Raw genomic sequence first — 18,036 nt, forward strand, 5'->3', positions numbered from 1 at the left:
TGCAATGGTGCACTACATGTAACCACGAGATGTGTCCTTAGTATACTGAGCAGCAACCCGCCCGCCCCCATGGTAGGTGTAAGTGGCCGCCATCAGTATCTGACCACCCTCATCTAACATTGTGACTTGTCTTTCTGGTATTTTAACCTAAACAGTAAGGGGGGACATGTATCAAGTGGCGTACATATGTTTTTCGGCGTAAAGAGCCGATTTACTAATATTTTATTGGCAAAATGGCCACTTTGCGAATAAAATATTCACAAACCGGCTCTTTACGCCAGGTACGCCGCGGGGGGGGGGGGGGGGGGGGGGAGGGGGTGTGGAGAGGGCGCGGACTCATAGTCCGCACGATTCACTATTTTTTTTCTCTAAAAGATACGCCGAAAACCTACTCCAGTTCTTAGCTGGCGTAGGTTTTCTGCCGTGCGCACCGGAGTGCACGGAATTTATGTACAAGCAGTCCGCCTCTACATAAATCTCCGTAGCGCCGGAGATGCGGGGATGCATTTTTAAGTCCGGCGTAGAAAATGTCGGACTTAATAAATGTCCCCCTAAATATTTTAGTATTTGTCTCTTTTGTTCTATTACTTTCTAACAGGTTCTGGATGGTCTGAGTGTGGATAGCCTCATAAATTGTATGGAGGTTTATAAATACACACAGCTCCGAGCTGCACCTGTCAATGGGCGGCTGGACGGACAGCTGGTGGTCATCTCTGACGTGCTGAAGCTGAGGGAAGGAGGAGTGGTCTGGGCTCATATTCCCCATTACTACTCGCCCTGCACTGTACAGGAGAATGTTCTATATGACCATCCCGGAGAATGTACTAGCCTATAGGAATATTATATTATGGGGGGGGGGGGAGCACCTGCTTAGTAAATGTATACTAAATGTAACTAATGTATATGCAATTGTTCCCACATGCTGGGGTTGGGCATCTTGGACCTAGTAAGAAGTGAGGACCCTACTTCATCCTTATAGGCTCCCACCACAATGGCAAGCCAACCAATACCCAAGGCTTTGGATCCTACCTACTAATCCTCTTTCTCTCTTTTAAGGTATGTGCACACTGAGGAAAATAGGCGGAAATCCAGAGCGAAATCCCCACCGCAAACTCTGTTCAGAATTCCACCTGCCTTAAAGGGGTTATCCAGCGCTACAAAAACATGGCCACTTTCCCCCTACTGTTGTCTCCAGTTTGGGTGGGGTTTTGAAACTCAGTTCCATTGCAAACTGCACCTGAACTGGAGACAAGAGAGGGGGGAAAGTGGCCATGTTTTTGTAGCGCTGGATAGCCCCTTTAAAGTCTCAATGTTAAAGCAAAAGTACCATGAGTAAATTTGCTTTAAGATTTTCACATGGATAGAACAGCGCTGGTGCGGGGAAGCCGGTGCTGCAGTACTTTTTTGAACTGCGTCCCGATACCTGCGTCAGAATCAGAACCTGAAGGATCCTAAGAATTGGGGATTGGTGGGGTGTGCAATTAGTGGGGAGCCAACCTCTATGACCCCCTTTCAATCCGCAGAGTAAAGGAGGTACTCGTATGGTGAAGCCATTTTGCTGGACTAAACAATGTGATACCCCTATTCTGCAGATCTGTAGGGCCCCCAAGAGTCCATGGATCCTAAGGATTGGGTATTAATATGTAATGTAATGGTGAGGGGACAGGCCTCAGGTCCTCCTTATTTAAAGGAATGGGCTGTAGTACCAGGCATATATGGACTAGCTCCTCCATTTAGCACATCGGTAGGAATTCCAGGGGTCAATGTATATTTTAGAATAACCCCAATAAGATCAGGTTCCTCCTAATGGTCTCAAAGGGGGCTTCATGTCCATCATGCCTCTAGAGAGGATCGAACAGCGGAAAATCTTAGGTTCTATAGAACTCGAACCTTGTCGGACCTTCCGCATTTGATTCCCGATGCCTTCCCGGTCCGTGGGGAAGGAGGAGACAGCCTGGTTACCGTCTGGAATTCTAGGATTCAGCCTAGGTAATAAGCTGTATCCCGGAATTCCAGGAAGTACCCGGGCTGTCTCCTCCTTCCCCACGGACCGGGAAGGCATCGGGAATCAAATGCGGAAGGTCCGACAAGGTTCGAGTTGTATAGAATCTAAGATTTTCCGCTGTTCGCTCATCTCTAGTGTTGTCTAGCACCCTGTAAGATCACGAAAGATCAGCCGACAAAAGCTTCCTTCCTGTTGCCTCGTACCGGCAGGACCTGAGTTGTTCCTCATAGAGGTTCGTGCTGACGATCATTTGATCAGAAGTCTACACCCCCTTGAAATCTAAGCTTTCAAATAACCGCTGGAAACAGAAAGTAACTGAAGCATTAAAGCCGCGGTTACGGAAGAATCCCAAACGTGATCTCACCTGTCATTAGCAGAAAGCGTGATCTCACCTGTCCTTAGCAGAAAGCTATGCTGGAAAATATGAAAACCCTAAAATGACCCCGCTCTATAAACCTAGGCGAATACAACCACCCCGGGGCACTGACACAGCACTGAGTCATGGCGGCATGTATAGATATAGAACTTTTATTACAGGAACAGAAAATCGCTCAATAGATAAAAGTCATCACATGACTCCAATCGTCCAGCGGTTGGAGATAAGTCTATACAAGTCCATAATACAGCCGCATTCCAGGGGTGGGCTGTAATGTTAGAAAACCCCATTCTTCTCTCATTCAGTAGTTTGGAATCTGTACAATTCTGTCATTGGTGACTGACTTCTCTTCCATCACACGAGTCACTCGCTCCTGATCTTTGGGAGGACAATATGTAAGGTTTTCTGTCATACTTGTAAGGTGCCTTCGGGTTAATTTTATTCACAGAGTGTTTGTTCTAGAAGGCCAACTTCTCTTTATAAAGCAGTCTCTTCCATGACACAAGTCACTTGCTCCTGATCTTTTGGAGCAGAATATGAATAAACATATAATATACGCTATTCTGTCATAATTATAAGGTGTCTTTAGCTTAGCGTTGAGTCTACGACTTGATTCATCTGTGATTGGAGACAAAATTTCAACTTTGGAAGTCTCTCCAATGACATGGGGCACTGGCTACTGATCTTCTGCCGTACTAAGTGGGAAAAGACCAGAGAAAAACCTCAAAAGTATTTTTACTATACTATTAATTTACTTATAAGTTTCTATCTTAGCAGACCAATTTCATTTTATGTGGTAGTCTGTTCCGTAAAATAAGTCACTTGCTCCTGACCTTAAGAACTACAATATGTATATAATACATAATAAATGATGATGTCATACTTATAAGGTGTCATATGTACAACGTACATACTAGCTACTGATCTTGTGCAGTACAATATGTAGCAGATCCATATATAATATTACAGGGGTTTTTAGTGTAACACGGGGCACTAGCTACTGATTTTTGGGAGCATAGTATGGGACAAATCCTCCTATAATCCTACTTGCTTATTGTTTAGACATATCCTACACTAGATATTAGTGCTGTTAGCTTTACCAACTTCAGAATTCTATATGATGAGATGATATTTCATGGTTTCCCTTACACTTTCATAGTCACAAAAGTCCAGAAGAAAAAAAAGTGCTTATAACCTCTGTAGGTCAAAATTTCTTCTAGAGAGTCCACACACACAGTGCTGATGAAGAAGCAGCATGGTGAGTCGGTGGCAGATTGTCTAGCTTCATCTTTCCAGTAATCCAGAATATGTGATAATCCAGCATCTTCTTGTCCATTTCCCTCTGTGTATCTGAAGTCACCTTCTTAGTAACACTTCCTCAGATCCCGCAGTGTTATAGGAGTACGGGCACAGTCCCGGTCTGTGCAGTCTTGGCCTTTACACGTCCCACTTGGACGTCTCTTTCTGTCACTTGCTTTGTCTCTATCTCTGGCACCTAACAATTGGTGAATGTCTCCGGACTGTCAGGCCGCGGGGGGATGGAAACCGTTTGTAGGCTTTTTGTCCGAAACATGTCAGAGATGTAGAAAGCCTGGGAAGACATGAAAATTACAAGATCATTCAGAGGCCAGAAAGGTATTCTTAAAGGGGCACTCCAGTGTTATACCCTAACGGGGCGGAGCTTGACTATCTTTGGTATTTTTCCAATTCTTTTGTCATGCTCCTCCCCTTCACACTCTGTACTATACTATATACAACGTACACTTTTTTTTCTGGAGTGCCCCTTTAATCATGCATAAACTAATACTGAAAATTATATATATTACCCGCCATTAGTGTATATCCCTCACACAGACTGATCCCTGTCATGCGGCAGCAGAGGGCCGGTGCTTTGTGTATAGTGAGGCAGGATACACAGACGTTTCCTCCATGCTCTGGATCTCCCCTCCCCCCCCATACACGGCCAGCAGTCACAGCACTGAGGGAAGCGGGAACACTCACCTATTCTTCATGTATACAAGACTTCCTATTCCCACTGCCAGGACAAAGGGATCAGGCGGGCGGGTGGGGGGGAGGGGCAGCAGAAGAATAATAATAACATTGTTTATGTCTTACTAGATCTAATTTTATATCTGTTGTTTCATTATGTGTTTATTACTTGTTATTTATAACTCATCAACATATCCCAGAATGCTGTGCAGGGTCTGTCATCTCTCTATTATCCATCTATCTCCTATCTATCTATCTATCTATATCTATCTATCTCCTATCTATCTATCTATCTATCTATCTATCTATCTATCTAATATCTATCTATCTATCTATCTATCTATCTATCTATCTATCTATCTCCTATCTATCTATCTATCTATCTATCTATCTCCTATCTATCTCTATCTATCTATCTATCTATCTATCTCCTATCTATCTATCTATCTCCTATCTATCTATCTATTATCTATCTCCTATCTATCTATCTCCTATCTATCTATCTATCTATCTATATGTAGAAAGTCCGCAGCACACAAGTTGTCGTGCAAAATAAACAGTATTTTATTCAATTCATAGGTGCAGCAATCCAGACGCAACGTTTCGGTGATGTCATCTCACCATTTTCAAGCTTGAAAATGGTGAGATGACATCACCGAAACGTTGCGTCTGGATTGCTGCACCTATGAATTGAATAAAATACCGTTTATTTTGCACGACAACTTGTGTGCTGCGGACTTTCTACATATATATGAAATCGGTCTGAAGTCAGGACCCTGACCGCTGGCACCTACGCTTCACTCTGCACTGGCACCTACGCTTCACTCACTTTTTATATCTATCTATCTATCTCCTATCTATCTATCTATCTATCTATATATCTATCTATCTCCTATCTATCTATCTATCTATCTATCTCCTATCTATCTCCTATCTATCTATCTATCTATCTATCTATCTATCTATCTATCTATCTATCTATTATCTCCTATCTATCTATCTCCTATCTATCTATCTATCTATCTATCTCCTATCTATCTATCTCCTATCTATCTATCTATCTATCTATCTATCTATCTATCTATCTACCTATCTATCTATCTATCTATCTATCTATCTCTCTATCTATCTCCTATCTATCTATCTATCTATCTATCTATCTATCTATCTCCTATCTATCTATCTATCTATCTGTCTATCTATCTGTTCCATTCATGTTAATAGGATTGCTTTAGCACCCAGCAGGTTTCTCCAAACCTTAATCAGATGATTAGGACAATCTTGGAAATATCTGTAAGAAATCTGCCTAATGTGAATTCCCCCCGACCCTTCCCTGACTGGTCTCGGCCTTCAGCTCGGTCTTAGATGTCTTTACGCTGCTTCCTTATGACTCTGGAGGCCAGGACCTCTAAGGTTGTGGTTACAACCAGTTTATGGATCAGCGTTCAGCCAGGAGCGGACTGGCATTGATCTGACAGAAGGATCAGCACTTCCCACCAGTCTCCATCTCTTCCTCAACTAGTAATAAGATTGTTCTAATCACTTTGGGTGGAGTTACCCTTTAAATCCTGACATCTCATAACGTTAAGTAACAGTTAATAGTGAAAGACTTACCACCCAGTAAGCCACCAGCGCCCCCTGCAGGAACCCGATAGCTACATCTGATGGATGGTGTCTGTAGTCGGATATCCGAGTGAATCCCGTATACAAGGCCACAAGGATCAAGACAAACTGAACGAGAGGACGTAAGAGCCGAGCCCCCCGCCAGGTGAAGCGCACCTGCAAGTAAAACTGGAGAGAGATACAGAGATGGTTAGTGATTGGAGCTTAACTGTAATACCACACTCAGCCTGAGGAGGGGGGGTGGCGCTGTTTTCGCAAGGGAGTAGCCGTGTTTTTTCTAATGGTGTATAATCCCTTTAAGGATCCAGCAATTCCAAGAATTATGAGAATTGTATAGTGTGTAATTCCTCACTTCACCAGAGGTGGCACTGCAGGGAAACTAAACACTGGCTGCTGGATCCATGTGATCGCTGGAGGTCTCAGCAGAGGGACACTTGTCATCAGTCTCTATGGTGGATGAAGTCCTCCATGTTTCTTTCTGGTGACCTTTTCTCGGACGGCCATGATGTATAGAGCAGATGACGTCATTGTGACTCATCGTATGTTATATATAGGAGGCAAAGGTCTACATGAAGGAAGCCTCTGACTACATCTTCCTTGTGAGTCAGCGGTCAGTCACTCTTCATCTACTCAATGGCGCCCCCTATGTCTGGTGTCACATGGTCTATACTGCAGGTCTCATGTTTGTATGGATCACATCCAGGAAGGTCACAAGATGGTGGAACGTATGTTTTATAATGAGCATCGGAGTCATCCAGTCTACACCGAGGGCCGTATCACATAACCAGTAACCGGGAATTAGGAGAAGTGGTGTCATGTGATATAGTGGAACCCTGATCCTGTCATAGAGAATAAGGAAGGCCCCTTTAAGGGAGTTTAATTAAAGGGGTTTTCCAAAGAAAAAAAAAATATTTCAAATGAACTGGTTTCAGAAAGTTATATAGATGTGTAATTTACTTCTATTTAAAAATCTCAAGTATTTCAGTACTTATCAGCTGCTGCATGTCCTGCAGGAAATGTTGTTTTCTTTTCAGTATGATACAGGGCTCTCTGCTGACATTTCTGGCCGAGACAAGAACTGTCCAGAGTGTGTAAGATTTTCTATGGGGATTTGCTGCGGTTCTGGGCAGTTCCTGACATGGACAGAGGTGGCAGCAGAGAGCACTGAGTCAGACTGGAAAGAATACACCACTTCCTGCATGTCATACAGAAGCTGATAAGTACTGGCAGATTTGAGATCTCTAAATAGAAGTAAATTACAAATTATCCAGGATTTCAAAAACATAGCAGGTTTTTTTTTCCAGACAGTGCCACCCCTGTGCTCAGGTTGTGTGTGGTATTACAGCTCAGCTCTGTTCATATCAATGGAACCCGGCTGCAATACCGCACCCAAACTCAAGACAATGGTGGCGCTGTTTCTGGAAGAAAGTAGCTCTATTTTCCTGATAACCTCTTGATTGTCCTATGAAAAATTTTTATCACCTATTCACGAAAAGATCTCTCTAAAGTCTTAGACCCCCATTCTGGAAAGTGCAGCAGTCACGCATGCACCATGTAACTCCAGTCTGGGGTAGCTGAGTTCTATTTATTATCATGTACATTAGTGGTAACAGGGCGACTAACTAGCAGACACGAAATATGAACCCGCAGACCTCCCTCCTCATGTAGGCGATGGTTGTGTCACCGCACGTCAGGCTGCAGGGCACACTTCCTATAGAAACCACCAGTATGACAAGTACTCACCGAGAGGTACAGCATGGAGTACATGGCGAAGGACGCGTGACCCGAATAGAAGGATTTCCTGCAAGATAGAAAATGTATGAAATGTGACCGAGGATCCTCCACATCAAAGAGAGGGGGGGGGGGGGGGGTATATAGCAAACAATACGGAGTATACACGTGACATCACATCATCACAGATACATAGCATATATATATATATATCCACAGTGATAAAGGGACGTGTTAGATAGGAGATAGATAGATAGATAGATAGATAGATAGATAGATAGATAGATAGATAGATAGACAGATAGATAGATGATAGATAGATAGGAGATAGATAGATAGGAGATAGATAGATAGGAGATAGGAGATAGATAGATAGATAGATAGATAGATAGATAGATAGATAGATAGATAGATAGATAGATAGGAGATAGATAGATAGGAGATAGATAGATAGGAGATAGGAGATAGATAGATAGATAGATAGATAGATAGATAGATAGATAGATAGATAGATAGATAGGAGATAGATAGATAGGAGATAGATAGATAGATAGGAGATATAGATAGGAGATAGATAGGAGATAGATAGTTAGATAGATAGATAGATAGATAGATAGATAGATAGATAGATAGGAGATGTATAGATAGATAGATAGATAGATAGATAGATAGATAGATAGATAGATAGATAGATGATAGGAGATAGATAGATAGATAGATAGATAGATAGATAGATAGATAGATAGATAGGAGATAGATAGATAGGAGATAGATAGATAGGAGATAGATAGATAGGAGATAGATAGATAGATAGATAGATAGATAGATAGATAGATAGATAGATAGATAGATAGGAGATAGATAGATAGATAGATAGATAGATAGATAGATAGATAGGAGATAGATAGATAGATAGATAGATAGATAGATAGATAGATAGATAGGAGATAGATATGTATATTATGTATATACTGTAGTCCCTGCCAATAAAGCTTCTTTGAATATGATGGATATTCTCCTGTAATGTCTGACCAGTATAAGTCTAATCATTATAATACATGTCCAGTAAGGAGACCCCCCCAACACCCTCCACCTATTCCCAATCATTCCCACTTGTTCCCAATTTGATAAGGAGCAGAAAGACCATCACTCCTTACTCGGGATCCTGATCTCTCTGACCTCCATCACTCCTTATTAGGGATCCTGATCTCTCTGACCTCCATCACTCCTTATTAGGGATCCTGATCTCTCTGGCTTCCATCACTCCTTACTCGGCATCCTGATCTCTCTGACCTCCATCACTCCTTATTAGGGATCCTGATCTCTCTGACCTCCATCACTCCTTACTCAGGATCCTGATCTCTCTGACCTCCATCATTCCTTATTAGGGATCCTGATCTCTCTGACCTCCATCACTCCTTACTCGGGATCCTGATCTCTCTGGCTTCCATCACTCCTTACTCGGCATCCTGATCTCTCTCACCTCCATCACTCCTTAGTTGGGATCCTGATCTCTCTGACCTCCATCACTCCTTACTTGGGATCCTGATCTCTCTGGCTTCCATCGTTTCTTACTTGGGATCCTGATCTCTCTGGCTTCCATCACTCCTTACTCGGGATCCTGATCTCTCTGACCTCCATCACTCCTTACTCGGCATCCTGATCTCTCTGACCTCCATCACTCCTTATTAGGGATCCTGATCTCTCTGACCTCCATCACTCCTTACTCAGGATCCTGATCTCTCTGACCTCCATCATTCCTTATTAGGGATCCTGATCTCTCTGACCTCCATCACTCCTTACTCGGGATCCTGATCTCTCTGGCTTCCATCACTCCTTACTAGGCATCCTGATCTCTCTCACCTCCATCACTCCTTAGTTGGGATCCTGATCTCTCTGACCTCCATCACTCCTTACTTGGGATCCTGATCTCTCTGGCTTCCATCGCTCCTTACTTGGGATCCTGATCTCTCTGGCTTCCATCACTCCTTACTCAGGATCCTGATCTCTCTGACCTCCATCACTCCTTAGTTGGGATCCTGATCTCTCTGACCTCCATCACTCCTTATTTGGGATCCTGATCTCTCTGGCTTCCATCACTCCTTACTTGGGATCCTGATCTCTCTGGCTTCCATCACTCCTTATCAGGGATCCTGATCTCTCTGACCTCCATCACTCCTTATCAGGGATCCTGATCTCTCTGACCTCCATGACTCCGGGCACATGACTCACTCACTCATTAGAGTTTTTTTTTACTTTTCTACCTAATAATGGAAATCTCTTTCGGAAGGAAGTGACATTATTGTTGGTCTTCAGGAATATAAAGGAGGTTACATGGTTCTCCATAAACTGAGTGGTCTGGGAATAACAGCTAAGATTTACCCCCTTCCTAGTGAGGGTTTACCCACCACACACCTTGTTCTGGGAACTTGAGAAGGAGCCAACTGGGCTGGGAACCCTCACAGTACAAATCTTGTAGCAAGTTGTTCCCAGAGTTGGTTCCCTTAAACCCTAAAAGAGTCCTCCACTCATCATAATGGCTCCTTCATTCCTTATACTACGGAGGAGGAGGGGTGGTTGCCTGCGGAGATGTATTTTGTCTACATAGAAGTTTTGTTTGCTGAAGTACAATCAGTTATTATACATTCTCTACCCCCCCAGCACCAGCACCACCACCGCCACCTACCCTTCTAACTCTCCCTTCACTTTGCCGAATGTCCTAAACAAAGACGTGTGTGTCTTTAAGAACAGCATCATTATCATAGTGGTAATTACTGCATGTTATAATAGAAACCATATGGGAAGGGCAACAACTCAACAAGACAATGGACTGCTTCAATCCACCTCCTACATTTATACAAATTTTTACATGTATAACTAATCAGAAACACTATTAATACTAGATATCACGTTGATTTACTGCTTTTACTGGAAAGAATACTAACATAGAACTTAGCAGAATGATTTCGCATTACAGCCTAAGTGTCATATCCTTCTGTAATTACACTGTATATACTTTTTGTAAACTATTTTGAACAATTTTTTTTACTTTTACTTACTGCTTTGAATGCAAAGAACCCTAACATAGAAACATTTAAGATAATTTTACAGTACAGCGTAAGTGTCATATCCTTCTATTATTACAGTGTATACACTGGGTGACAATTTTTTTTTTATAACAAATCGTTCATACCATTCTTTAGCCTTTATGTACTGCTTTTAGTGCAAAGAATCCTAACATATAACAGATCAAAATGATTTTGTATTACAGCCTTAATGTACATTGTATACATTAAGTGACATATTTTTTGTAGATGTCAAATGTTTAAACCATTCGGTAACCTACATTTACTGCTCTTAGTGCAAAGAACCCTTTATATGGCTAATCACCGGAACCTTTTATCTTTATTTGAGAGGGTTAATAAATTAGATAATTAATATTACAATTCATACGCTTGTCAAGAGTTTAAATAAAAGCATTAGTTATGTTTTCAGCTGCTTTTACTGTAAAGAACTCTTTCTACTAATACCATTAAACCCTCTGCAAATGATATTTTTCCTTCCAGTAAAAACACAGATATAACGTGTTTCTGTTATTACAAATAATATACAGGTTATAGTGACATTCTGTTGTAGCAGCCAATGTACTGTATTTCCATGATATTATAATCTATATTTAACCGCTTGTACTGTAAAGAACCTAACAAAAAGGCCTGGTTTCCTTTATAGAAGAACACAGATGTAGCATATTTATGTTGTTACAATTGATAAGAATATGAATAGTGGCATCTATTTTGCTTTTATAAAAACCCCTATTTACTGCTTTTACCATAAAGAACCATTACCAAAAAGCAAGAAAGCTATTTTATACTGTAGAATAAATACAAGCTGGACTCTCATAGCAAAGGATTGAAGAAGGGACTACCCCCCCCCCCCTTTATTTTAGGAACTTGGCAACTCATATTGTGATTTTTGTTCAAATTTTTGGGGAAATTTTTGGATCTAAAAAACCCCAACGCCCCCCCCCCCTTTCTGAATTTTGTCAGAGTGATAAATGCTTCATTGCTTATGAAAGGGGAAGCTCCAGGCCTCTGGGCTTTCACCCAAAACCTCAGGGTCTCACCTGGCCTCGGTGACAGCGCTCGGGCTTCCCGTACATGTGTAGTCCTCCACATAGCCGGCGGTACAGTTCAGACCTTCTGGCTGACACACAGAGAGGAAGTTTGGCCTGAGACGGCCTGCGCTCAGCTTGGCTGCATTAGTCAGTGACTGTCCAATAGCAGAACCAAAGAGGAAGGGAAGCACCTGGCGGTAGATGCTGGACAGGTAGCCCTCCCTGGGACAGGAATCCGACCTCCGCTGTCTGCTGACCCGGTGACATTCTCCAAGTACAATCTAAAGGGATTGAAAAACATCACGAGAGTCAATGCCGACAGCTGATCCTAACATGGAACATGCACAGATGTAGCTGAGCTGACTCTGCCAAGTTATTCTCTGAGGACTCCATAGTTAGTCATTGCAAACTAAAGGGGAACTCCACTCTTAGTCAATATGGAGACTATTAAAGGTTTACAAAGAGTTGTCACTAAGGTTACCCAGTGGTGTGAGCACTTCAATGTATTAGGGCTATGGTGAGGACTGTCTGGATTATGGTGAGAACTTTATGGAGTGAGAAATCTATGGTGTGTTGGCTATGGCATAGGCTTTATGGCATGAGGACTATTTTGAGGACTTTATGGTGTGAGGACTATGGTGAGAATATTATGGTGTGAAGACTACAGTAAAGAATCTATGGTGTGAGGACTATGGTGAGGAATCTATGGTGTGAGGACTATGGTGATGATATTATGGTGTGAGGACTACGGTAAAGAATCTATGGTGTGAGGACCATGGTGAGGAATCTATGGTGTGAGGACTATGGTGAGGAATCTATGGTGTGAGAACTATGGTGAGGATATTATGGTGTGAGGACTACGGTAAAGAATCTATGGTGTGAGGACTATGGTGAGGAATCTATGGTGTGAGGACTATGGTGAGGAATCTATGGTGTGAGGACTATGGTGAGGAATCTATGGTGTGAGAACTATGGTGAGGAATCTATGGTGTGAGGACTATGGTGACGAATCTATGGTGTGAGGACTATGGTGAGGATATTATGGTGTGAGGACCATGGTGAGGAATCTATGGTGTGAGGACTATGGTGAGGAATCTATGGTGTGAGGACTATGGTGAGGAATCTATGGTGTGAGAACTATGGTGAGGAATCTATGGTGTGAGGACTATGGTGAGGATATTATGGTGTGAGGACCATGGTGAGGAGTCTATGGTGTGAGGACTATGGTGAGGAATCTATGGTGTGAGGACCATGGTGAGGATATTATGGTGTAAGAGCTATGGTGAGAATATTATAGTGTGAGGACTACGGTAAAGAATCTATGGTGTGAGGACCATGGTGAGGATATTATGGTGTGAGGACCATGGTGAGGAATCTATGGTGTGAGGACTATGGTGAGGAATCTATGGTGTGAGGACTATGGTGTAAGGACTATGGAGAGGACATTATGGCATGAGGTCTATGGTGTGACGTCTATGGTTTGAGGACTATGGAGAGGACATTATGGTATGAGAACTATGATGAGAACTGGAATGGTCTGATATGAGGACTATGGTGTGAGGTCTATGGTGTGACGTCTATGGTGTGAGGTCTATGATGTGAGGTCTATGGTGTAAGGACTATGGAGAGGACATTATGACATGAGGTCTATGGTGTGAGGTCTATGGTGTGACGTCTATGGTGTGAGGTCTATGATGTGAGGTCTATGGTGTAAGGACTATGGAGAGGACATTATGGCATGAGAACTATGATGAGAACTGGAATGGTCTGATATGAGGACTATGGTGTGAGGTCTATGAAGAGGACTTTCTGGTATGTTCCCAATATACAATAATACATACCGTAACCCCAGAGATGAGGATCCCCAGGCTGATCAGCATGGTGTCGCTCACTGTTTCCTCCCGCGTTGCTGGGAACTGTATGCTGACATCATCACAGAAGAACCCGCGACGTACCGGTGCAACCAATCCCAGCTCACAGATCAGGAACGGGATGGAGACTGGGATAGGAAAGATATAATGCACAGTATAACTAATTGTTCTAGATAAATAGATAGACAGATAGATAGATAGATAGATAGATAGATAGATAGATAGGAGATAGATAGATAGATAGATAGATAGGAGATAGATAAATAGATAGATAGATAGATAGATAGATAGATAGATAGATAGGTAGATAGGAGATAGATAGATAGATAGATAGATAGATAGATAGATAGGAGATAGATAGATAGATAGATAGATAGATAGATAGATAATAGATAGATAGATAGATAGATAGATAGATAGATAGATAGATAGGAGATAGATAGATAGATAGATAGATAGATAGATAGGAGATAGATAGATAATAGATAGATAGATAGATAGATAGATAGATAGATAGATAATAGATAGATAGATAGATAGATAGATAGATAGATAATAGATAGATAGATAGATAGATAGATAGATAGATAGATAGATAATAGATAGATAGATAGATAGATAGATAGATAGATAATAGATAGATAGATAGATAGATAGATAGATAGATAGATAGATAGATAGGAGATAGATAGATAGATAGATAGATAGATAGATAGATAGATAGATAGGAGATAGATAGATAGATAGATAGATAGATAGATAATAGATAGATAGATAGGAGATAGATAGATAGATAGATAGATAGATAGATAGATAGGATATAGATAGATAGAGAGATAGATAGATAGATAGATAGATAGATAGGATATAGATAGATAGATAGATAGGAGATAGATAGATAGATAGATAATAGATAGATAGATAATAGATAGATAGATAGATAGATAGATAGATAGATAGATAGATAGATGATAGATCTGTAGACAGTCAGTGTATGGGATCAGTCTGTACATTACAGTGATATAGTAGTCGATCCCTCCTCACACAACCCCTCACTCCTTGTTAGACTCCAATAAAAGCCGCCTGACATTGACCTTCCATTTCTGCTGTTTGCTATGAGGCCGGCAGGACGTCACATGTCTGAGAGCTCGGTGACTCCGAGTCCTCAGCTATAAAATCCTGACATGAGGGGTGTCTATCACCCTCACTAGGGATGTATACACATGTAGTGATACAGTATATATAAATATATATAGTGATATAATATATATATACAGCTATCACAGCTGAGTGTCAGCTCTTCTTCCTCAGTCACAGCTGCTGTGTTATTATGTATGGAGCAGCCGGTGACCCTCCTGGTGTTAAATAACACGTTCAGCTCTGCTACATCCATAAGGCCTGTGTTGGTTTCAGTGATTCTATTATATTTGGCTGACACTGATGCATTCCCGGCACTGTCTGGATTATTGGGGGTCTGTGGGCCCAGCGGGGTCACTTGTGGTTGCTGGTCACCACTGTGTCATCTCTTCAGCGGATCCTTCACTTACTTTGAAGATCTAATTTTAGGCCTCTCTTCTCTAGAGGAAGATTAATGGACGAATACCCCTCACTCCGCACCATCCCGGAATAGGATCTCCATACCCCCATGTATTATAGACCAGGGGGGTCTCACCCATGTATTATAGACCAGGGGGTCTCACCCATGTATTACACACCCCCATTTATTATAGACCAGGGGGGTCTCACCCATGTATTACAGACCCCCATGTATTATAGACCAGGGTGTCTCACCCATGTATTACAGACCCCCATGTATTATAGATCAGGGGGTCTCACCCATGTATTACAGACCCCCATGTATTATAGACCAGGGGGTCTCACCCATGTATTATAGGCCCCCATGTATTATAGACCAGGGGGTCTCACCCATGTATTACAGACCCCCATGTATTATAGACCAGGGGGTCTCACCCATGTATTACAGACCCCCATGTATTATAGATCAGGGGGTCTCACCCATGTATTACAGACCCCCATGTATTATAGACCAGGGGGTCTCACCCATGTATTACAGGCCCCCATGTATTATAGACCAGGGGGTCTCACCCATGTATTACAGACCCCCATGTATTATAGACCAGGGGGTCTCACCCATGTATTACAGACCCCCATGTATTATAGATCAGGGGGTCTCACCCATGTATTATAGACCATGGGGTCTCTCCTGTGTAGGTGATGGGAAGCTCATGTCATAGTGAAGACTGACGCTGCCTCCTTCCTCCTATAGTAAAGACCTGAACCTGCACCCTCTCAGAGCTGTATGATAATTCAGAAGGTAACATCATCCCTCTCCTCCAAAGGGCCATGTCCACACCTCCTGGGGCAATAGACTATAACCAGTAGAAGAAGAGTCCCTTCCCCCTATGATACCTTACTCTAGAGGACCCATCCTGTCCTGTTCAACACACAACTCATTGCTTTGAATGGACACTGTGCAATACTTAATTCAGCCTCTGGGGGCGCTGCAGTAATTGTGGTCACTTACAGCGAGGTTTTACTACAGATTACACCTGATCACTGGGGGTCCCGGCACGTGATTAGCTTATTGTCAATGAAGTCTTCTAAGTAAGAAATGTGTAATTTGGAGAACCCCCTTAGGGACTCAAAGTTTTATCTATGAGATGTGATGAAACTCTGATTTTAAGAATTTATCAATATTATTTTTTTTAACTAATATTTTATATATATATATATATATATATATATATATATATATATAATAAATTAACGTAATTTGTCTCTACGTCCTCTATAATGCATCCTATCCCATATACAGTATATTATACAGGACTATATTAGACACTTTATGTTACCTATAGAATTAATAAAGACATGAAATACATAAATTCATACTAAAATGTTACACCTTCTCCCCGCTATAATAGGCAGGTGTATTGCATGGAGATGGCACCTACATAGAGCGGCACCTACATAAAGGGGGACCTACAAAGACAGGCACCTACATAGAGGGACACCTACACAGAGCGGCACCTACATAGAGGGACACCTACATAGAGCGGCACCTACATAAAGGGACACCTACATAGAGCGGCACCTACATAGAGCGGGACCTACATAGAGGGACACCTACATAGAGGGACACCTACACAGAGAGGCACCTACACAGAGGGGCACCTACACAGAGCGGCACCTACATAGAGCGGGACCTACATAGAGGGACACCTACATAGAGGGACACCTACATAGAGGGACACCTACATAGAGGGGCACCTACATAGAGCGGCACCTACATAGAGCGGGACCTACATAGAGGGACACCTACATAGAGGGACACCTACACAGAGAGGCACCTACACAGAGGGGCACCTACACAGAGCGGCACCTACATAGAGCGGGACCTACATAGAGGGACACCTACATAGAGGGACACCTACATAGAGGGACACCTACATAGAGGGGCACCTACATAGAGCGGCACCTGCATAGAGCGGGACCTACATAGAGGGACACCTACATAGAGCGGGACCTACATAGAGCGGCACCTACATAGAGGGACACCTACATAGAGGGACACCTACATAGAGGGACACCTACATAGAGGGACACCTACATAGAGTGGCACCTACATAAATGGGCACCATACAGTGGCACCTACATAGATGGGCATACACTTACCCACACACAGGCACAGCAAATCCAGGCACACCAGTGACCTTCGAGATCCTTTGCTGACTTTGGTTTTGGGTTCCCGGTGGACACAGTGCCCCCCGACTGTCACCTTGAGGACTCTGGGGTCAGGACACCAGTCAGGTGCTCCTCCAGGGGTGAGATGCATGGTGCCGGCTATACAATGGATGTGTCTCGGCCTCCTGTGTGTGTCTGTTCCTCTAACCAGAGAGGCTTCTAAGTTTGTCAGCAGAGAGCAGAGACAGTTAAGAGAGCGAGAGGAAGAGAAGGAGGGGCTGGGAGGGGTGTATGGGGGGGGTGAGACAGGCATTGGAAGGAAAGAGAGGAAGAGAGATAACTGTTTAGGAAAAGAGAATAATGTAGCTGTAATGTGAGCCCGGAGTGGTCCACACCCTGCAATCCATCTCTACGGGACCCTGCAATCTACAAGTGGCCATATGCTCCTGAGATTGGAAGTGACCACAAGAATGGTTGGAGGAGCAAAGTATCAACAGGCGGGGATGGGAGCGAGAGACACCCTGAACAATGAGAGTTTTATCACATCATACAAATATAGGTAGACGTGGGAGGCAGATGGAGCACAACTCATATGTAACCTTCTGACACTGCTAAAATCCCT

At 42.7% G+C, this 18,036-nt stretch overlaps 1 protein-coding gene across 1 annotated transcript; it reads right to left on the bottom strand.

Moving 5' to 3' along the window:
* Window positions 1-2,517: 2,517 nt before the first annotated feature.
* On the bottom strand, window positions 2,518-17,701 carry LOC138769673 (phospholipid phosphatase 3-like). The gene is made up of 6 exons (XM_069948285.1): window positions 17,406-17,701; window positions 13,680-13,837; window positions 11,848-12,119; window positions 7,737-7,794; window positions 5,985-6,161; window positions 2,518-3,972 (listed from the first exon to the last, which is right to left on the bottom strand). Exons 1-6 carry the CDS (start codon window positions 17,563-17,565, stop codon window positions 3,877-3,879), a joined length of 921 nt encoding a protein of 306 aa, XP_069804386.1. The 5' UTR covers window positions 17,566-17,701; the 3' UTR covers window positions 2,518-3,876.
* Between the last annotated feature and the right edge of the window lie 335 nt (window positions 17,702-18,036).

This window comes from Dendropsophus ebraccatus, chromosome 1 (genome assembly GCF_027789765.1).
Source record: "Dendropsophus ebraccatus isolate aDenEbr1 chromosome 1, aDenEbr1.pat, whole genome shotgun sequence".
Taxonomy (NCBI): Eukaryota; Metazoa; Chordata; class Amphibia; order Anura; family Hylidae; genus Dendropsophus; species Dendropsophus ebraccatus.